General features: G+C 40.5%; 1 protein-coding gene across 17 annotated transcripts in view; it reads right to left on the bottom strand.

Moving 5' to 3' along the window:
• The window catches only part of Rapgef6 (Rap guanine nucleotide exchange factor 6), a 173,865-nt gene that overhangs the window by 14,506 nt on the left and 142,505 nt on the right, over positions 1-16,854 (bottom strand). For 13 of the 17 annotated variants that reach the window (XM_028880009.1, XM_028879998.2, XM_028880008.2 and 10 more), the window contains 5 exons: positions 14,940-15,063; positions 12,239-12,262; positions 8,624-8,844; positions 4,233-4,421; positions 853-987 (listed from right to left, as the gene is read on the bottom strand). In XM_028880009.1, the coding sequence (XP_028735842.1) occupies positions 853-987; positions 4,233-4,421; positions 8,624-8,844; positions 12,239-12,262; positions 14,940-15,063 (693 nt within the window). The remainder of the gene's footprint in view (positions 1-852; positions 988-4,232; positions 4,422-8,623; positions 8,845-12,238; positions 12,263-14,939; positions 15,064-16,854) is intronic. The other 4 variants (XM_028880003.1, XM_028880004.1, XM_028880014.2 and 1 more) reach the window with 1 other exon arrangement.

Here is a 16,854-nt window from a genome sequence, read left to right as displayed (position 1 = left end):
TGACATCTCAGAGTCCAGGCTATCCAAGAAGAGCTTCAGTCTGACTCATGAAAATGCATGTGAAGAACAAGGATTTCTGACTTTTCCTTGTTGGTTTTGTATAAATGTAAAAACCACAGAAAGGCATACAGTATTTTAAATTGCCCTAAATAAGAAAAACAGAACCAAAAAAGAGAATCCTAAATAACTGCTTCTTTTTTTTTTTCTTTTCTTTTTTGAGACAGGTTTTCTCTGTATAGGTAGGCCTGGCTGTCCTGGAACTCACATTGTAGACCAGGCTAAGAGATCTGCCTGCCTCTGTTGCCCAAGTGCTGGGATTAAAGGGGGTACATCATTTTGCCCAGCTAATATTGCTCCCCACTTACCCCCTATAACTTGTATTTGAACAAAAACATTTTTTGGAGCTGGGTCTCAGGCATTGAACCTATTATAGAGCTGCTGATGACCTTGACTTCCTGACCTCCTTCCTTGTCTCCTCCAAATGCTGGAATTACAGGCGTGCACCATCACACCCAGTATAAATACAATTTCTTGTAGAATTTTTTGCAAATTCTCCACAGAAATGTTCAAATATACGAAACTGGAAAGAAAAATGGCATTGTGCACTGGCAAAGACCAAAACAACTGTCTTATGCCCTCATTTCTACCCATGCCTGCCCTGTGCCAAGAAGCTAAGGATCACGCCCTGAATACTGGAGTCCTAGTTACAGGGTGACTGACACCTGAAAATGTTTGAACAATTCAATGGAAACATTAATTCACTGTTCTGTCATTTGCTTACAGACTGAGAAGCCAGGCATGCTGACGTATTGTTTGGTCTGAGAAGAGCTAGCAGGAAAAGTCTCATCTTACCTTTGCGAGGGGAACTTTGAGGAGATGCAGGAGGGCTAGAATGCAGAGAGGATGCCACAGAAACAGTGTCTTCTGTGTGTTTCTTACCACTCACTTCTTCAGTTGGTCCTAAACCTTTCTGAGGTAAACTTGTACCTAAAATTAAATATATAAAAAACATAAAAATAAAGAAGCAAGTAAGTATCATTTTTACAATTAAAATGTATGTAGCTGTTTAAATCACCAGTAACTAAAACCCTGAGACAATGGCTGCTATAGTCAACTAAGACATGTAAGTGCACTGAGGGATTAAATGACTGGGAGTTGGCATATAGGTCTCATTCTCTAGGCTATTTGTTCAAACTCAGTTGGTGAGTATAGATAAGAGTATAATAGGCAATTTGCTTTGTGGCAGAGGGAAATCAATTACACAGTCCAAGTATAGTCCCTAAACTCCCACAATTATATTTTACGAGAGAAGATTGGGGTTCAAACTCTGCCCGCCCTTCCCTCTTGAGGTAGCCTCTTTAGGAGAGAGCAAACTATGTTCGGAGGGAGTGTGTGGTGCTGGTATTGTCACCTCCTGAGGGGCATCTCTGCTGTGGATACACATAGAGACTGTAGGACTCCAGGTAAGCCCTTTTCAAGAGCACTAAATTCATACTACAGTAGAAAAATAAGCAACAGACTGGAAAATGGATGGTGCTCCCAAAAACATTCTTGGAAAGTTCTCTTCTCCACCAGCTAGCTATTGAATATAGCTCTGAAATGGTTGTTGTGGAATAATCTTTTGTACACTGTGAAGATGTGTCACTTAGATTGGTTTAATAAAAAGCTGAATGGCCAACAGCTAGGCAGGATTTTCAGGGCAGAGAGGATGCTTGGAAGAAGGCGGCAGAGATGCTAAGAGATGTTGAACAAGCAAGACACACAGGAGGAGAGGTAACAGCCATGAGCCACGTGGCAGCATATAACAGAAATGGGTAAATTAAGTTATAAGAGCCAGTGAGGGCTGGGCAGTGGTGGCGCACTCCTTTAATCCCAGCACTTGGGAAGCAGAGCCAGGTGGATCTCTGAGTTCGAGGCCAGCCTGGGCTACAGAGTGAGTTCCAGGACAGCCAGGGCTGTTACACAGAGAAACCCTGTCGGGGTGGGGGTGGGGAGACAACTCTCTGGGTCATGGTTTGGGAGCTGACTGGTGGGACAGAGGAAGATGCACTACAAATGGTCCCAGCCCAGTTACTTTTTAGAGTTCCTAGGAAGTCACTGAGCTACAGAGCTGGTACAGCAACAGCAGTCTTCAGGAAAGGCACTCCCACCAAGCAGGCTGGCTTGCCTATGGTCTTGTTCTACTCCCTTCTCCCCACAACTTTCTTTGGTTCAAATCTATCTCAGCCTCCATTTTCTGATCTTCTTTCTCCTTCCACCTCCTTTCCTGTCTCTTCCTGTCGCTCTCTTAACAGAGTATCACTAGATACTAGGTCAGTCTGGTCGACATCCAGTTATGCCAGCACCATTTGTTGAAGATGCTTTCTTTTTTCCATTGTTTTTTTTTTTTGGTTTTTCGAGACAGGGTTTCTCTGCGTAGCTTTGCGCCTTTCCTGGAGCTCACTTGGTAGTACAGGCTGGCCTCGAACTCACAGAGATCTGCCTGGCTCTGCCTCCCGAGTGCTGGGATTAAAGGCGTGCGCCACCACTGCCCGGCTTTTTTTTTTTTTTTTTTGTAAGTAAGACTTAATGGGGGAAACAGTTGAAGATTACACTTATGTATTTTATGTTTAAAACATTTATTATTTTATGTATATGAATGTTTTGCCTGTATGTATGTGTACCACATGTGTACCTGGTAACCATGGAGGTCAGAAGAGGCACTGGATCCCCCAGAACTAGAGCAGTGGATGGCTGTGAGCCATTATATGGGTGCTGGGAACCAAACCCAGGTTCCTATACAACAGCAACAAGTGCTCTTAACCACTGTACCATCTCTCTAGCCCTGTCACTTAAGTTTTTTTTATTACGTGCCTGGTGTGGGTATGTGCAAGAGAGTACAGATGCCTCAGGAGGTCGGAGGAACTTGATTCCTTGGAGCTCAAGTTACAGGCAGTTGTGAGGCACCTGATGGAGGTGCTGGGACTCTTAACAGGTTCTCACAAAAGCAGCTTCTGAGCCATCTCTCTAGCCCCCACATTTATTTTTAACTAAAATGTTTTTCTTTACAATTTTGTGTGTATGGGTGTTTTGACTGCATGTATGCCTGTGTACCATATTTGTGCAGTGCCTTATGGGGGCCGGGAGAGGATGCTGGATCCCCTGGAACTGGAGTTACAGATGGTTGTGAGCTGGTATATGGGCACAAGGAATCAAACTCAGGCCTGGAAGAGCAGCCAATGCTCTTAACCACAGAGCCATCTCTCCAGCCTCCCACTCTTTTTGTCTTCTCCATGTTCTTTTCTCCCGCTGAGGTCTTCAGAAGGGGACATTAATGAAAAAAGCCGGGTGTACGTATTTTTCATAAAAAGCAATTTGATTCTCACAGCTTTTGGAAGTTTGCATCTGCAGTAAGTATATGAAATACATCTTTGAATACAGAATGAATGTATTACCTAAGATCTGGTGTAGATATTCAAGATGTACAGCTGTATAAGATTTCTGTTGATTAACAGATTTCAGTAATATAGAAATCCCACCATAGTATTTAAAACACACTGTCATCATTGGGCAGTGATGGTGCACATCAAGTGCTGGGAGGCAGAGGCAGGTGGATCTCTGAGTTCGAGACCAGCGTGGTCTACAAAGTGAGCTCTAGGACAGCCAGGGCTGTTACACTGATGAGTGATGCCATTCTGTATGCTGTGAATATGTGTTGCTCTGATTGGTTAATAAATAAGGCTGCTTGGCCAATGGTGAGGCAGAATAACGTTAGGTGGGACATTCTAACTAGAGAGAGAGAGAGAAAGGCAGAGAGCAGAGGAGACATTGCTAGCTGCCACCAGGAGAAGCAAGATGTAAAGATAATGGTAAGCCACAAGCCAAGTATAGACTTATAGAAATGGGTTAATTTATAATATAAGAGCTAGCTAGCAAGAAGCCTGCCATGGCCATAGTTTAAAAATAATATAAGCCTGTATGTGTTTATTTGAGTCTGAGCGGCTGCGGGGCTGTGGGGCCACAGGAGCCAGGTGGGTCCAGAAAAACTTCAGCTACATTACACAGAAATTCTGTCTTGAAAAACCAACCAACCAACCAACCAACCAACCAACCAACCAACCAACCAAACAAACAAACAAACAAACTCCACACTGTCATCAAATTGAGGCAAAACAAAACATTTTGATACAACAATGTAATGACCATACTCTTCTGAATTAAGAATGAAATGGATTAGGGCTGTGAGCACTCACTCAGCACATGGTCTTTGGCTTGTCCTCTCTTTCGGATGGGGTGCAAATTAACTGCGGGCACCTGAAGCACCTGGCTCACTCTGTGTGGCTGATGCAGGTGGACTTTTGCTGTTTGGCCAACTGACCTCAAAGGCACGGGAGACATTTCAGATGACTTGGCTGACCTTTTTTCAGTTAAGTTCTTTGTCACTACGAAGAGAGAGAAGCATCAGGTAACTGCTAATTTTTAAAGGAAGACTATTATCATTTACAAGTAGTTGTTTAAAAATTATACATTATATACAAAAATTAAAAGATCTACTTTCATAAAAGAAATTGAAACATAAATTCTCTCTCCGAAGCTGCTGTAGAACAAGCTGTTTGCTTCCTAAATTCTTGAATCCATGCTCTACTTCCGAGGCCAACTTCACACTGTCCTCTCTAGGAGTAAACACTCTCGCTGGATCAGTCCCAGCGTGCCTCCAGCCCGTCTCCAGGTGACAGAGGAGCTCTTACCTACTGTCTCCCTTCTCTATGTCCCACAGACCTCACAACTCCCCCTCCTCTCAGGAAGCCAGGTCTGTAAAGCCACAAAGACTCACTATCAATTTGCCTCCACTATGTACTTCCCCCCTCGTCAACCCCATATGCTTGAGGTTTCTATCAAGTCAGCCTTTGCCTTGGTTGAATCAGGTTACACCAATTGCCTCTTGCATCTTTCAGATCCACTTTCTCGTAAACTCACAGAACCTTTTCTAACACTGTGCATTCTGTAGTGACAATACCAGTGAGGCCTAACTAGACAGAGTGAGGAGAAAACAAAACAAAACAACCAAACTACTTTCATCACCCAAAGTCAGTACTGAGGTCCAAAGGGAAGAAATGCTTTCTCAGCCAGCCCTTTCAGTCCTTTGGTTCATTATTCAGGATGGTTTTATGCACAGGCCTCAAACACCAAGATAAAGAAACAAATAGATGTTTACCTGTGCCAGCCCAGCTGTAAAAAGGTAGTATTCATGCTTTCACTGTGAGAGCGTGAAAAATATTTCACCTGGTAACAAGAGGCAGGGGACATCTAGAAGCTAAAACAGAGGGACTCAAGGGGACAATATGAAATTGCTTATCAACTAACTGAATTCAAGATTAGAAATATGAAACCCATTTCTGCACTTTTGAAACTATTTTTTGAGAGGTCTCACTGCATAGTGCAGGCTGGCTTCAAACTCAGTATGTAGCACAGTGGTTCTCAACCTTCCTAATGCTGTGACTCTTTAATAGAGTTCCTCATGTTGTGGGGACCCCCAACCACAAAATGATTTTGTTGTTACTTTCATAACTGTAGTGTTGCTACTGTTATAAACCATAACGTAAATATCTGATGTGACCCCTGTGAAGTGGGCCAAGACCCACAGGTTGAGAATTGCTGATGTAGCCAGCCTAATACTGTTATTTTTCAAAACAAAACAAAACAACTCAGGGCCCTCCTGTCTCAGTATCTTAAGTGCTGGGGTTACAGGCAGGCACCATGGTAAAAAAGTACTTGAAAAAAAAATATTAAAAACTCCCTAGGAAATATGCAGGAGTAAGAACAGGCTCAAGTCTTAAACTAGGAGGAAAATAGAGAGGAACCATCGCTGGGGATGGCTGATCACCTCACACTCCTGATCACTGAATCTACACATGCACATTCCTTGGCCTTTGTTTCATTTTTTCTATAAATTAAAATAATGTTTCAGATAATGGGTGGGGGGAAAAGCTAAGCATTTTTATCTCCTCAATTCTGGCCCACACCGTGAATAAACCCATTTCTCTTTATCACTTCCTGTCAGTAAAATGGCAAACACTAAACCCAAGGTTTTGATTCCATCACCATTTCTGGCTATAAATCAATTTTTGATTTTACTGACATCATAACTGCTATAGTCTGGAGAAACATCACTCTTATCAACACTTTTTAGGTGCATTACCTCATTACAACAAAAATTCAACATTAGCTATTACAGAGATAGTTAATAGAAGTAAATGGCAATTTTCAAAATTTGAGACAGTCTTGATATGTAGCCCAGGATGGCCTTGAGCTTGTAATCCTCCTGCTTCAGCCTTTATGGTGCTGGCATTCGTGCTTTTGTTTTCTTTCTTCTAAATTAAACAAAACAAAACAGGGTTTCTCTGTGTAGCTCCAGCTGTCCTGGAACTCAGAGATCCATCTGCCTCTACCTCCTAAGTGATGGGATTAAAAGCGTGTGTCACCACCGCCCGGCACCTTCTAATTTTTGTAAAAGATAGTCTGAGATGGAACCAAGCGGCAGTGGTGCACACCTTTATTACCAGCACCCAAGAGGCAGAGGCAGGTGCATCACTGTGGGTTGGAGTCTTGTTATGTTGTGCAGGCTGGTCTCCAATGTTAGTCCTCCAGGGACTGGTCCTCCTGCCTTCCTCTACTTAGCAGCGGGGACTGAAGTGTGCACCACCACACTAAGGACAATGTCTACAGAGTACTGAGTAAGAATGTTGCTGCCATATCGAAGGTTGTCAATTTCTAGTGTTTATTATTTCTGTCTTCAAATTTAATAGGCTTGATAAAGAATCAGAAGAGATAAAACATGTTCTTAATCCTAGCCAAAGTTTCAGTTTTTTTTTTTTTTTTTTTTTTTTAAAGACAAGAGTCTTACTGTATATTCCTGGCTGACCTCGAACTCTCAGAATCTGTCTGCCTCTGCCTCCTGAGTGCTGGGATTAAAGGTGTGTGTCACCACTGCCTGTCTCGAATACATTGTTTTGATAATAGCTTAATCCCCCCCCACGTCTTAATTATGTAGCCCACCTCAGTCTCCCAAGTATCGTTAATTACTGGAATGTACCTTTGAGGGCTAAAATTGTTTTAAGTTTTAATTACTGTGCTTAAGAGAGCTATAAAGCGAAAATGCCTCTAACTGTAAACCCTACTTGCCCAAGGACAGCTAACTTTCTGGAGCTGTTCATATAAGGTAACAAGCTAGGTGTTTCTACTTCTGTAAACAAGGCTGGTTGCCCCAACTGTTCAGGATGTGCTTATCACTTGTAGTTGGGAAGATCGTAGGCAGGAAGTATATCAGGATGTATGCTTGCTCCCTACCCCCACTGGACAAAGGCAGGAAGTACAGTCTTGTGAGTCTTGCCTTTGTAAGCACCTGACTAACTTAATTTGCAGCCATTCTCTGAGAATCTTGGGCATGGATCTGGCCAGTGTCCATTGTCCTGTTCAGTATTTAATAAAGCTTGCTTCAAATTTGGCTCAAATATTTGGTAGTGTTCTTATTCTTGTTCAGTGGGATTAAGACACCACTATGTCCAGCTCTTGCAAATATGGTTGTACTGAATGATTCTTTACCCAGTATTTTAAATTCATTGTGAAATCAGTATATGTTTCCATGTACACTTTCTCTTTTCTACTCAGCTCTAATGTTATTATGTTAGAATGGAACTACCAACACATTTATCAAGTTTTGGGGTCAATCCATGGAGAATACCATTCCCTTCTGTCAACAGAAAACTTGTAATTCTACTGTGCTTCTTAGGAGTTTAACATTTAACCTACAATTTAATAGGACCCCCTCCCCGCCTTCAATTCCTGTAACTCATGATTTTCTTAACCCAGAGATGTGTTCTGAAGCCTGCACTTAAAGGTCAGTGTGTTGCTTGGGGACCCAGTACTTACTAAGCAGAGCAGCAGTGGGCAGGTAGACTGTGAGGTGCCAGTAGTGAGGAGAGAATCTTTTCCACAGTGTCAGGACATGCCAGCTTCCTTTTGTATCTTACTGATAAGGCATCACTGCTAGTGTTTGAATCAAACCCCTAAGCTTTCTAGTTGGGAACTGATTTTCACCTAGTACAGATGTCACTTTTCATTTAGAGATGAAGGCAACAATGTTCTCAGAGTATTTTCTATAATGTTCTAACTAAAAAAAATCCAGACCTTCCTATTTTATGTGCATGGGTGTTTTGTCAGCATGTGTATCTGTGCACTATGTATTTGTAGTGGCCATGGAGTCCAGAAGAGGGGGTAAGATCCTCTAACTGGTGTTACAGATAGTTGTGAGACACCATGTGGGTACAGGGAACTGAACTCAGGTCCTGTGAGAACAGCAAGTGCTCTTAATAGTTGAGCCAGCTCTCCAGTGACTTCCCCCTCCCCATTTAAAAATTTATTAATGCTTCAATTATTAAAAGAGGATTTATAAAGCCTTTAAAAGAAGAACTATTCATCTCTCCTGTTCCTACAGTTATGTAAGAGCTGGGGCTCTGCAGGTCATGAACAGACCATGCAGCTTGAGCACAGCAGATGTCCTTGCAAATGAAATCAGCACTAATTGTGGAGAACAAAATTCCTCCTTTGTTGTGCTCACCAGTGTGATGAAAAAGGAAATACTCACAGGTACCATATGCAGGCTCCCACTGCAGTGATATCATCTGGAATTTCTCCTCATCTGTGTCTATGTCCAGACTAGAAAGATACTGTTTCACTTTCCTGGCCATTTGTGCATCTTCATATAGCTTCTTGGCATTCAGCAGTGAGCTGCGGCGTGCTCTTTTCTTGTGAGCACCCCCCTGAACATCCAGCATGTTTGAGTTTGTGCTGCCTTGACTCAATGACCTGTAAGGAGACAGAAACTGCAATGAAAGCCTGTAAAGATGAGAATTTAGCATGAAAGAGTGAAGATTCAAAGATTTTTTTCTGTTAATGCTATTGCATGCTGATGTAAATGAGTTAAAAGATGAAGAGCATTAATGCAAAGTAATTTGGCACAGATGGCAATGTTCTCAATTAAGAACAAGATCTGGCAAAACATGGGATTCAAAAGAGTAATATACCAGTCCCTCCCTGAGCACCATATTCCATTACATCTGCGTGTGCCTATGCAAACCACGGCACAACCATACCAAGGAAAGCTTTCCTCTGGTCTGTTCAGGCCATTCACTCTAAGATATGGCAAGAGTCTAGGTCAGGGTAAATTTGTCATTAGTCCTTCAGCAAGGGCAAACAGATCAGCTTTGTACCTGTGCTGCTTGCAATATGCTATTAAAGCACCATTCTGTGATAGCAAGAATCACTTCAAGTATGGTGACCAATTTTATCAGTAATCATATTTTGATCAGAAATTAAAGAGAACAATCAAGATATCTGAAAATAACATTTCAATCCAGCATAGTCAGAGATTAGAAACACAGTAAAAAAAAATGCTCCTATTTCTGCAATTATGATGTGGTCAGATATTACTTGCATTCTAGAAGTAGGAGCTGAGATTCTACCATTGCAATACTTCTGAACATGATGGAACTGGATCTTAGAAATAAGTACTATTCAAATAAGCTATAGCTTTATCCAACTCTATCTTTTTCATCAAGCCTGCTTAAACAATTTACATCCAGAACTCATGAAAGGTAGCAACTGCAATGTAGCTGGTCCTTTCTAACAGGCTAGCAAATTAAATGCTTGTAGAGGATTATTTGTTTACTACTGTGTGTGTGCAGAGGTGGGTTCATGCCACAGCAAGTCTGTGAAGGTCTGAGAGTGGTTCTCTCCTACTACTTTTATGTGGACTCTAGGTATCACTCAGGATTCCAGGCTTGAATGACTCAAATGATCTTTAATTGAAAGGTAAGAGTATCTCTATTTTCAATATTAGCATCATATTTATATAAAATGCTCTAAAACACAGACCATAAACATACACTTGTTCTTCAATGCTCACATACCTGACTTAAAACAGACACTGAATCCTAATGTTTTCATTGTAAATCATATAAGACAGCTGAGAAACTGTTAATGGTATTTTTTGTCACGTTTTTAAGATCTTTTGAAGTAGGGTTCTCAGAGGAGGGGGTGAAGGGAGGCAAGTACACATGCTTGAAAATGTTATAAAGAAACCTATTATCTCGCATGTTACTGAACTTAAAAAAAGAGGTTCCTCTGTGTGGCCCTGGCTATCCTGGAACTCAGAGATCGACCTGCTCCTGCCTCTTATGTGCTACCACTGTCTGGTATACCACTGAGGTAACTTTTAGTTGCTGCTGGATGATATGGCTGTGACACATGGAAAAAACTAAAATTTGCAGAATGGTTTGGAAGAAAAATCTAGTTAACCAGTGAATTATCCCTTAACCTTTAAGAAGCACTTGATTCAAGAGAGTGAAACTTGAACATTTTAGTACATCTCCAACAATGTCAAGGGGAGACAAGCTCTGTATGCTGGGCCAGCCAAGAAGCCCACAGGGTCAGCTTTGGATCTTTTATGAGGGGAGTAGTCCATATGCATGGGACCAGGGCAAGGCGTGGGCACTGGTGATTCTAAAAGTGATCTGGAAGATTCAAATTCTGAATATGAACTTTTAGAAACATCTAAACCTTTCTTTCCTTATGTTTCCCCTTTTATGCACACACAAGGGTGTTATGAGGAAGATGTAAAGTAAGGTCTAGACAAATGAGCAGCACTTCAATAAGCACAGACTGACAAGGTACTGCACTGGCTTTTCCTGACATAGAAGACAACATCTTACCATGCAGTGACTATTATTATTGTGTGAACGTACAAGCGCAGGTTACAGTGCATCTCCGAAGGTCACAGGACAACTGTGTGGAACTGGTTCTCTCCTACCTTTATGTGGGTTCGAGGGTTCAAACTCACAGTGAAAGGAAGCCTTAGCATTTAGGAGCAGATTTTGATGCTAGTGTTTAATAATTTGATCTTAGTTGCTATTCAGTGTAAAAAAACCAGCTTGTAAACAAACATAGGATACAAAGTTCTAATGCATGAGAATGATAGAAGACAATAAAGTTTCTACTGAACTACTTCCAAAGCAGCCAATACTGATGTGAAATGAAAACACCTGCTGTATGGAAGCCCCAAACCCCACAGTTGAACAGTAACTACTGTAGCTCAGTCACTAGGTCATAGTATGTCCTGCTTTAGTAGTAATGCCAGGCTATCAATTTCTACTTGCAATAAGAAGAACCAGGGAAGACCAAGACACAAATATGACGCAGAAGAAAACGCACAAGAAACACAACAGAGGAGGAAAGTCAAGCTCACCAAATGAAAAACAAGACCACAAGACTCAAAGACATGGCTCAAAAAATTCTTACATGTAATGTAAGTATCTAAAACCTCACAGCTCGTCAGTTTCAAATATTAAAATTCTATGTATGTTCTATATATGTAATTCCACACACCTAAAGTACTCACTCTTTCCTTATTTAAACTGAATGATGTAGAAGTTCTTTAACTGTCTGTGGCTCTAAACTAGATGGCTAGCAATGCAGAATTAAGAAAGCAGAACCTACTTTAAGCCACAAAAGGCTGAGAAGTTTTAGGGAGAAAAAGGGATCTTTTTATATAAAGGTGGTAGAAATTTAAAGTAAATTTCAATCTATGCTTCAAGTTTCAGGCATTCAGTCAGTGGATCTAATGAAGGGTTAAAAATGTATTCACTTTTACAATATAGATCGAATAAAGATGATTCTGCAAAACTAATGGAAAATGCAACCCTTATAAACGGACCTTTTGTACATTTACCTTTTTTACTTTCATAAAATATGGCATTGAAGTTAGAGAAAGTACTGTTGCCTTTTGAAGCAGACCATCTAGGTTTGGACACACTATTAATGGGCTGTAAGACTGGGTAAGTTACCTTCCCCATCTCCACCCCAAGAATCACAGACCTGTTCATAGGGCAATAGGAGACTTTAAAAAGGTTATTCATTTAGAGAGCTTACAGCAGAGTATAGCACAGGGGAAGTACACAAAGAATATCTACTATCATCATCTACATCTCATGGATCTGTTAAATTAAATCTAAACAAAATAAGAACACAACCAACAAAATGCTAGTTCCATCACTACTTTCTGTTAGCAAAAGGCATTTGTCAGAATGTAGGCTGACGGAGTTAATAGAATGCATGCTAACTGATTTGCGTGCATTAATGAAAAGGATGCAGCACATGTTAAGAGTTGCACAACCTTCATTCCAGCTGTTCATTCCCCACTTACCCCAGACTCCGCCACCTCTTCTTCCTGTAAGCAAGAGCCACAAACATTGAAGCATGTGTTTGAATAGGAAAGCACAGAAAAAAGACAACAGTTGAGAGTCAGAGAATTTATGCAGACAGAATAGAACAGAAAAATTTACCAGGAAAAAAAATTATAGCTTAACAGTTAAAAATGGCTTTAATGGAATGAAGGAATGGGAAGGACACAGTGAGTCCTGAAAGCAACCCCTCTATAGCATGTATTTAAAATATGCTTCAGATCAACTGTATTTTTAATGCCTCATCTACCCAGAAGTTGATGCTATTAAGATTAGGCAACGTAATCTGTTCACTGCAAATTTTCTGTTCTGTTTTTGGAAATGTAGGGAGTGGTCTTGTGCATTCACAAGCAGTTAGAACGCTTAATCTAAGAACGAGTTTCTACACATTTTTGGAGCCACTCATTTAAATGACAATGAAGTTACAAGGAACATACAGATATATAAATCCATTTTTAAGTGGAAAAATTTCTCTGACAAAGTATTTTACAAGAACACTTGGCCAGCAAATACCACTTAAAAGTGAAAATAAGAAGACATCAAACCAGGAGTTGTGGTGTACACCTAATTCTATGATTTGGGGGGAATTCCAGGCCAGTCTAAAACCACAAGGAGATCCCAATTATTATGCTTAAGATTGGCTGACAAAACTGAACTGCAGTAATTTAGTCCACTCTATTTCCTCATACACTTTCTACTCAACCCAGGCTATTCCCGAGCAAACAGCCAGGCTTATTAATATTTTTCAGTCATTTTCTTTTTACTTGTGTGTTTGCATGCACGTGCGCACATGTATGCATGAGTAAGGAAGTGGTAAGCCTCTGATGCTGTTCCTAAGGTGTCATGAACCTGTATGTTTTTTTCTTGAGACAGGATCCTCTTCATTGGCCTGTAACTAGCCAACTAGGGGTAGACTGGCTGGCCAGTGAGGCCTAGGGATCCACCTGTCTTTCTCTCTCCCCAGTGCTGGATTATAAGCACAGCAATCACACCTGTCTTTTTTACATGGTGCTAGATGTTGAATGCAAGTCCTCAAGCTTTCACTGCAGGCACTTGACTGAGGGAGCTCTTGGCTCTCCTTTGTCAGTTCTCAAGTACAACAGGCACCTTAGAATGCTATCAACTGATCTGGCAGGGAAACATTTATTATGTCTTCAGGTACTAGAATGGAAACATACATGAGTAAATGGAGGGTCATATCAAGACAAGAGACAGTGGAAGGTCCACTGTACCAGGACATTCAACAAAAACGAAAACAGACAATAAGCCTCCTCTAGGTGTGCTTTGGTCCCTGGTTCTTACTGGTTTTTGCTTCCACATTTTGGAGAAGTGACATCTCATTACATTACCCAGAGAAAGAAAAGAGATGGGAAGAAGAGATTTGGCACTCCTTTCCCGATACTATGACAATCTCTAAACTAGAGCAAACTTGAGATCATCTACTTAGACAACGACTGCTCCACAATGACATAAATGAAACAAAAGCAGTATCTCTCCCAACCAAAACCCAATCTAACACACACTGATTACAACGTATCAAATATTTTTATTTTCTTAGTAGAATACATGTATTTTAAAGTCACAGCAACTGTGTGTACTTAAAATTTATTTTATTTTTAATGTCCTACATGGAGAGGTCCAAAAGGAAAATCTGATTTAAAAAAAAAAAATCTAAACTGTAATGCCTACTTATACGCTGAAGACTATACAAATTACTGGGAATAGCTTAACAACACACTTTCTATAAACTCTATACATAAATCTTTAGTAGCCTTTATAGTACACCAAAAAATCAAATTAAAAAAGCATTCTCATTTTGGATGTGGTGGTGTATACCTGTAAAGCCAGCAGCTGGAAGGAAGAGGCAAGATCATGAGTTCCAAACCAGCCTCAGCTACAAAGTGAGCTCAAAAGTATTCTCAGATGAAATCAAAACAAAAATGAAACTCTCATTATTAATCAAGATGAAGCATGGTTAAATGGGTACTTTCTGGGAAGAGTGGTATAACTGTAACTTTTGGAGAAGAAATGTTTTAGAAGCCCGAAGTACCAGTTAGATGAGCTAGGACTTTATAAAAGAGAAGCAGAACAGTTCTTTGCTACTTAGGTTAGAAAACAGATGAAACAATGTGCATTCAGATGATTTCTGGGAGATCAACATTCTTTTACTATTTGCTTGTTGATACTTTCTGTAAACCATACAGAACTACTTGTATAGTCAGAAAAGTAATTGGGAAATGGGCTCAAGTCTTAGCAAGTTATATCAAAACTGCTTGAGGGGCTAAAGAGATGCTCAGCAGCTGAGAGCACTTACTGCTCCTGCAGAGGACCTGGGTTCAGTTCCCAGTACCTACATGGTGACACACAACCCTCTGTAACTCTAGTTCCAGAGAAGCCAACACCCTTTTCTGGACTCTGCAAGCATTGCACACATGTGATACACAGACATACATGCTGGCAAAACATGTATACATACAAAACAAAACAAACCTGCTTGAGCTTCAGTGTCTTCAGATGTAAGGAAGCTGAATACTGCTTACCTGTTAGGATTACTATAATAAATGATCACTGGAGAATGATGTGTGTACAACACTTAGCACAGTGCACAACCAAGGACAGACATTACCTCACCACCCTCGACACCACTCTAATGTGATTTCATACCTCTGTCGGAACATCATGGCAGGGTCCATGTTAGCAGAAGTCATTCGAACAATATGACGGATTTCCTTGGCAATCATTCTTAGCTTCTCGAAGTTTACTAAGCCATCTACTTTGGAGTCATTTCCTATGAAATATAAATAATTTTCATAATTACAATTATATCTCCAAGTAGCAGAAGTCCAATTATTGCTGAGTACAAATAAGCTTTACCAAAGTGCCATTTAAAAAAAAAAAAAAAAAAAAAGGTAAATTCATAGACAACTCAGCCCTGATCCCAGGGAATGAGTTTCTGAGAAGAGCTGTGTTTTCCATGGGAATAAAGATTCTGAATACAGAATGTGACTGACTGTCCATAGTTGCTAAAACCAGTTCATTATCTCATAGGCGCACACGAAGATCCCACAGCACACAGTCCTGTTCTGTACATGTTTGTTCTTTTGGAAGAAGGTACAGAGTCTGAAAACTTAGGCTAGCCAGGCGACAAAGGGACTGCCGGGCCTGCTCACTTACTAATAATTAACACAGCCTGCAACTTTTTTATTTATAATTCTTAAAAATTTCAAACAAATAACTATATAAGAAGTAGCAGATACTCCCAAAGGAGTAAGTGATGGGAGATTAAATGATACTGGATTTCTTTCTCAAATGGCAAAAATTAGTTAAAACTAAGGTAGCTGCCTCATTTTCTGGCCTGGTATTCATTTTCCCTCTCTCAGAATCTGAATTTATCACTGACTTTAATCATTAGTATGAAAATGCATTTTGTTAGTTTTTTTTTTAATTTACAACTTTGAAAATTGTCAACTTTTCTTGAAGAGATTAAGTTAGAGCCCATTTATTTGGTTACCCAGTCTAATCCATGAGGCAAAAACCTCAATATTCAAAGGTCAGTCTGCGTGAGCACAGTAGCATTTAACTACACCTGTCTATTACTGTTAGTGGAACACAGTTTTCTGACATGGAAGGCCCTGAAGCAAGTTTTAGAGCTATATGGGTCTAGAGTCTCATCCCGTTCTATAGTAAGTGGCATCTGTACATTGGTCACAGGAATGGCTCAGGGACTCAAAAACAGTTGGAAACATAACACTGAAACCACATTCAAGTCAGATCCATGTTTTCAGAGTATGTCAGAAGCCTGTGAGAATCTTTTGTTATGTAAAGTAATGGGACGCTGCTGCTGAAACTCTGAGGCAGGAAGAATAGACAACTTCTATCGATGCCTGTGGGAACCAGCCCCAAGGTAGCACAGGGTTCAAGAGAAATCCACAGCGTTGGCACACTAAGACTTCTCTATCAGCCCCAAGGCAGCATAGGGTTCGAGAGAAATCCCACAGCATTGGCACACTAAGAATTCTCTATTTGAGGGATTTAGGGAAAGAAAACTCTCAAACAATCTCCTGAAGGATTCCTTCTTTATTTTTCCCTGTTCTCCCCCCCCCCCCCCCCCCCCCCCCCCCCGCTGTCTATAAACTCCAACACAATCTTTTAGGCAATACAGGAGTCACAAAGATGTTACATTCCATTTCTCAAGTGAATGATTATGGGTAAAGACAGAGTAATCCCAACAATTCACATACAATATATCTAAGTAGCTTGTCATGAGCAAGTAAAAGCACATTTTCTCAGCCAACCCTTTTGTTGACAGGCTGTAAACTGTGGTTATAAAGAAAGAATCAATTACTTTATTATCTATCTTGAGAGATAATCTTAGAAGGAATTTTAAAAGACACACAAACCTAAACTGCTGAAGAGCCCCAGACAATGAGAAAATTGTGCACTTGCAACCTATACTTTTGAGTATATAAGCGCTTTGACCATTTGCCCTGCATTATTCCAGGAGGAGAAAGGCAATTTAAACTAACTCACAACTATATAAACATTTTGAAGTAACACCCTGCAATTAGGAGCTGTAAAT

The sequence above is a fragment of the Peromyscus leucopus genome, chromosome 8b, assembly GCF_004664715.2.
Source record: "Peromyscus leucopus breed LL Stock chromosome 8b, UCI_PerLeu_2.1, whole genome shotgun sequence".
Lineage (NCBI taxonomy): Eukaryota > Metazoa > Chordata > Mammalia > Rodentia > Cricetidae > Peromyscus > Peromyscus leucopus.
The sequence above is the reverse complement of the archived record's forward strand: the minus strand, read 5'-3'. Positions and strand labels throughout refer to the sequence as shown.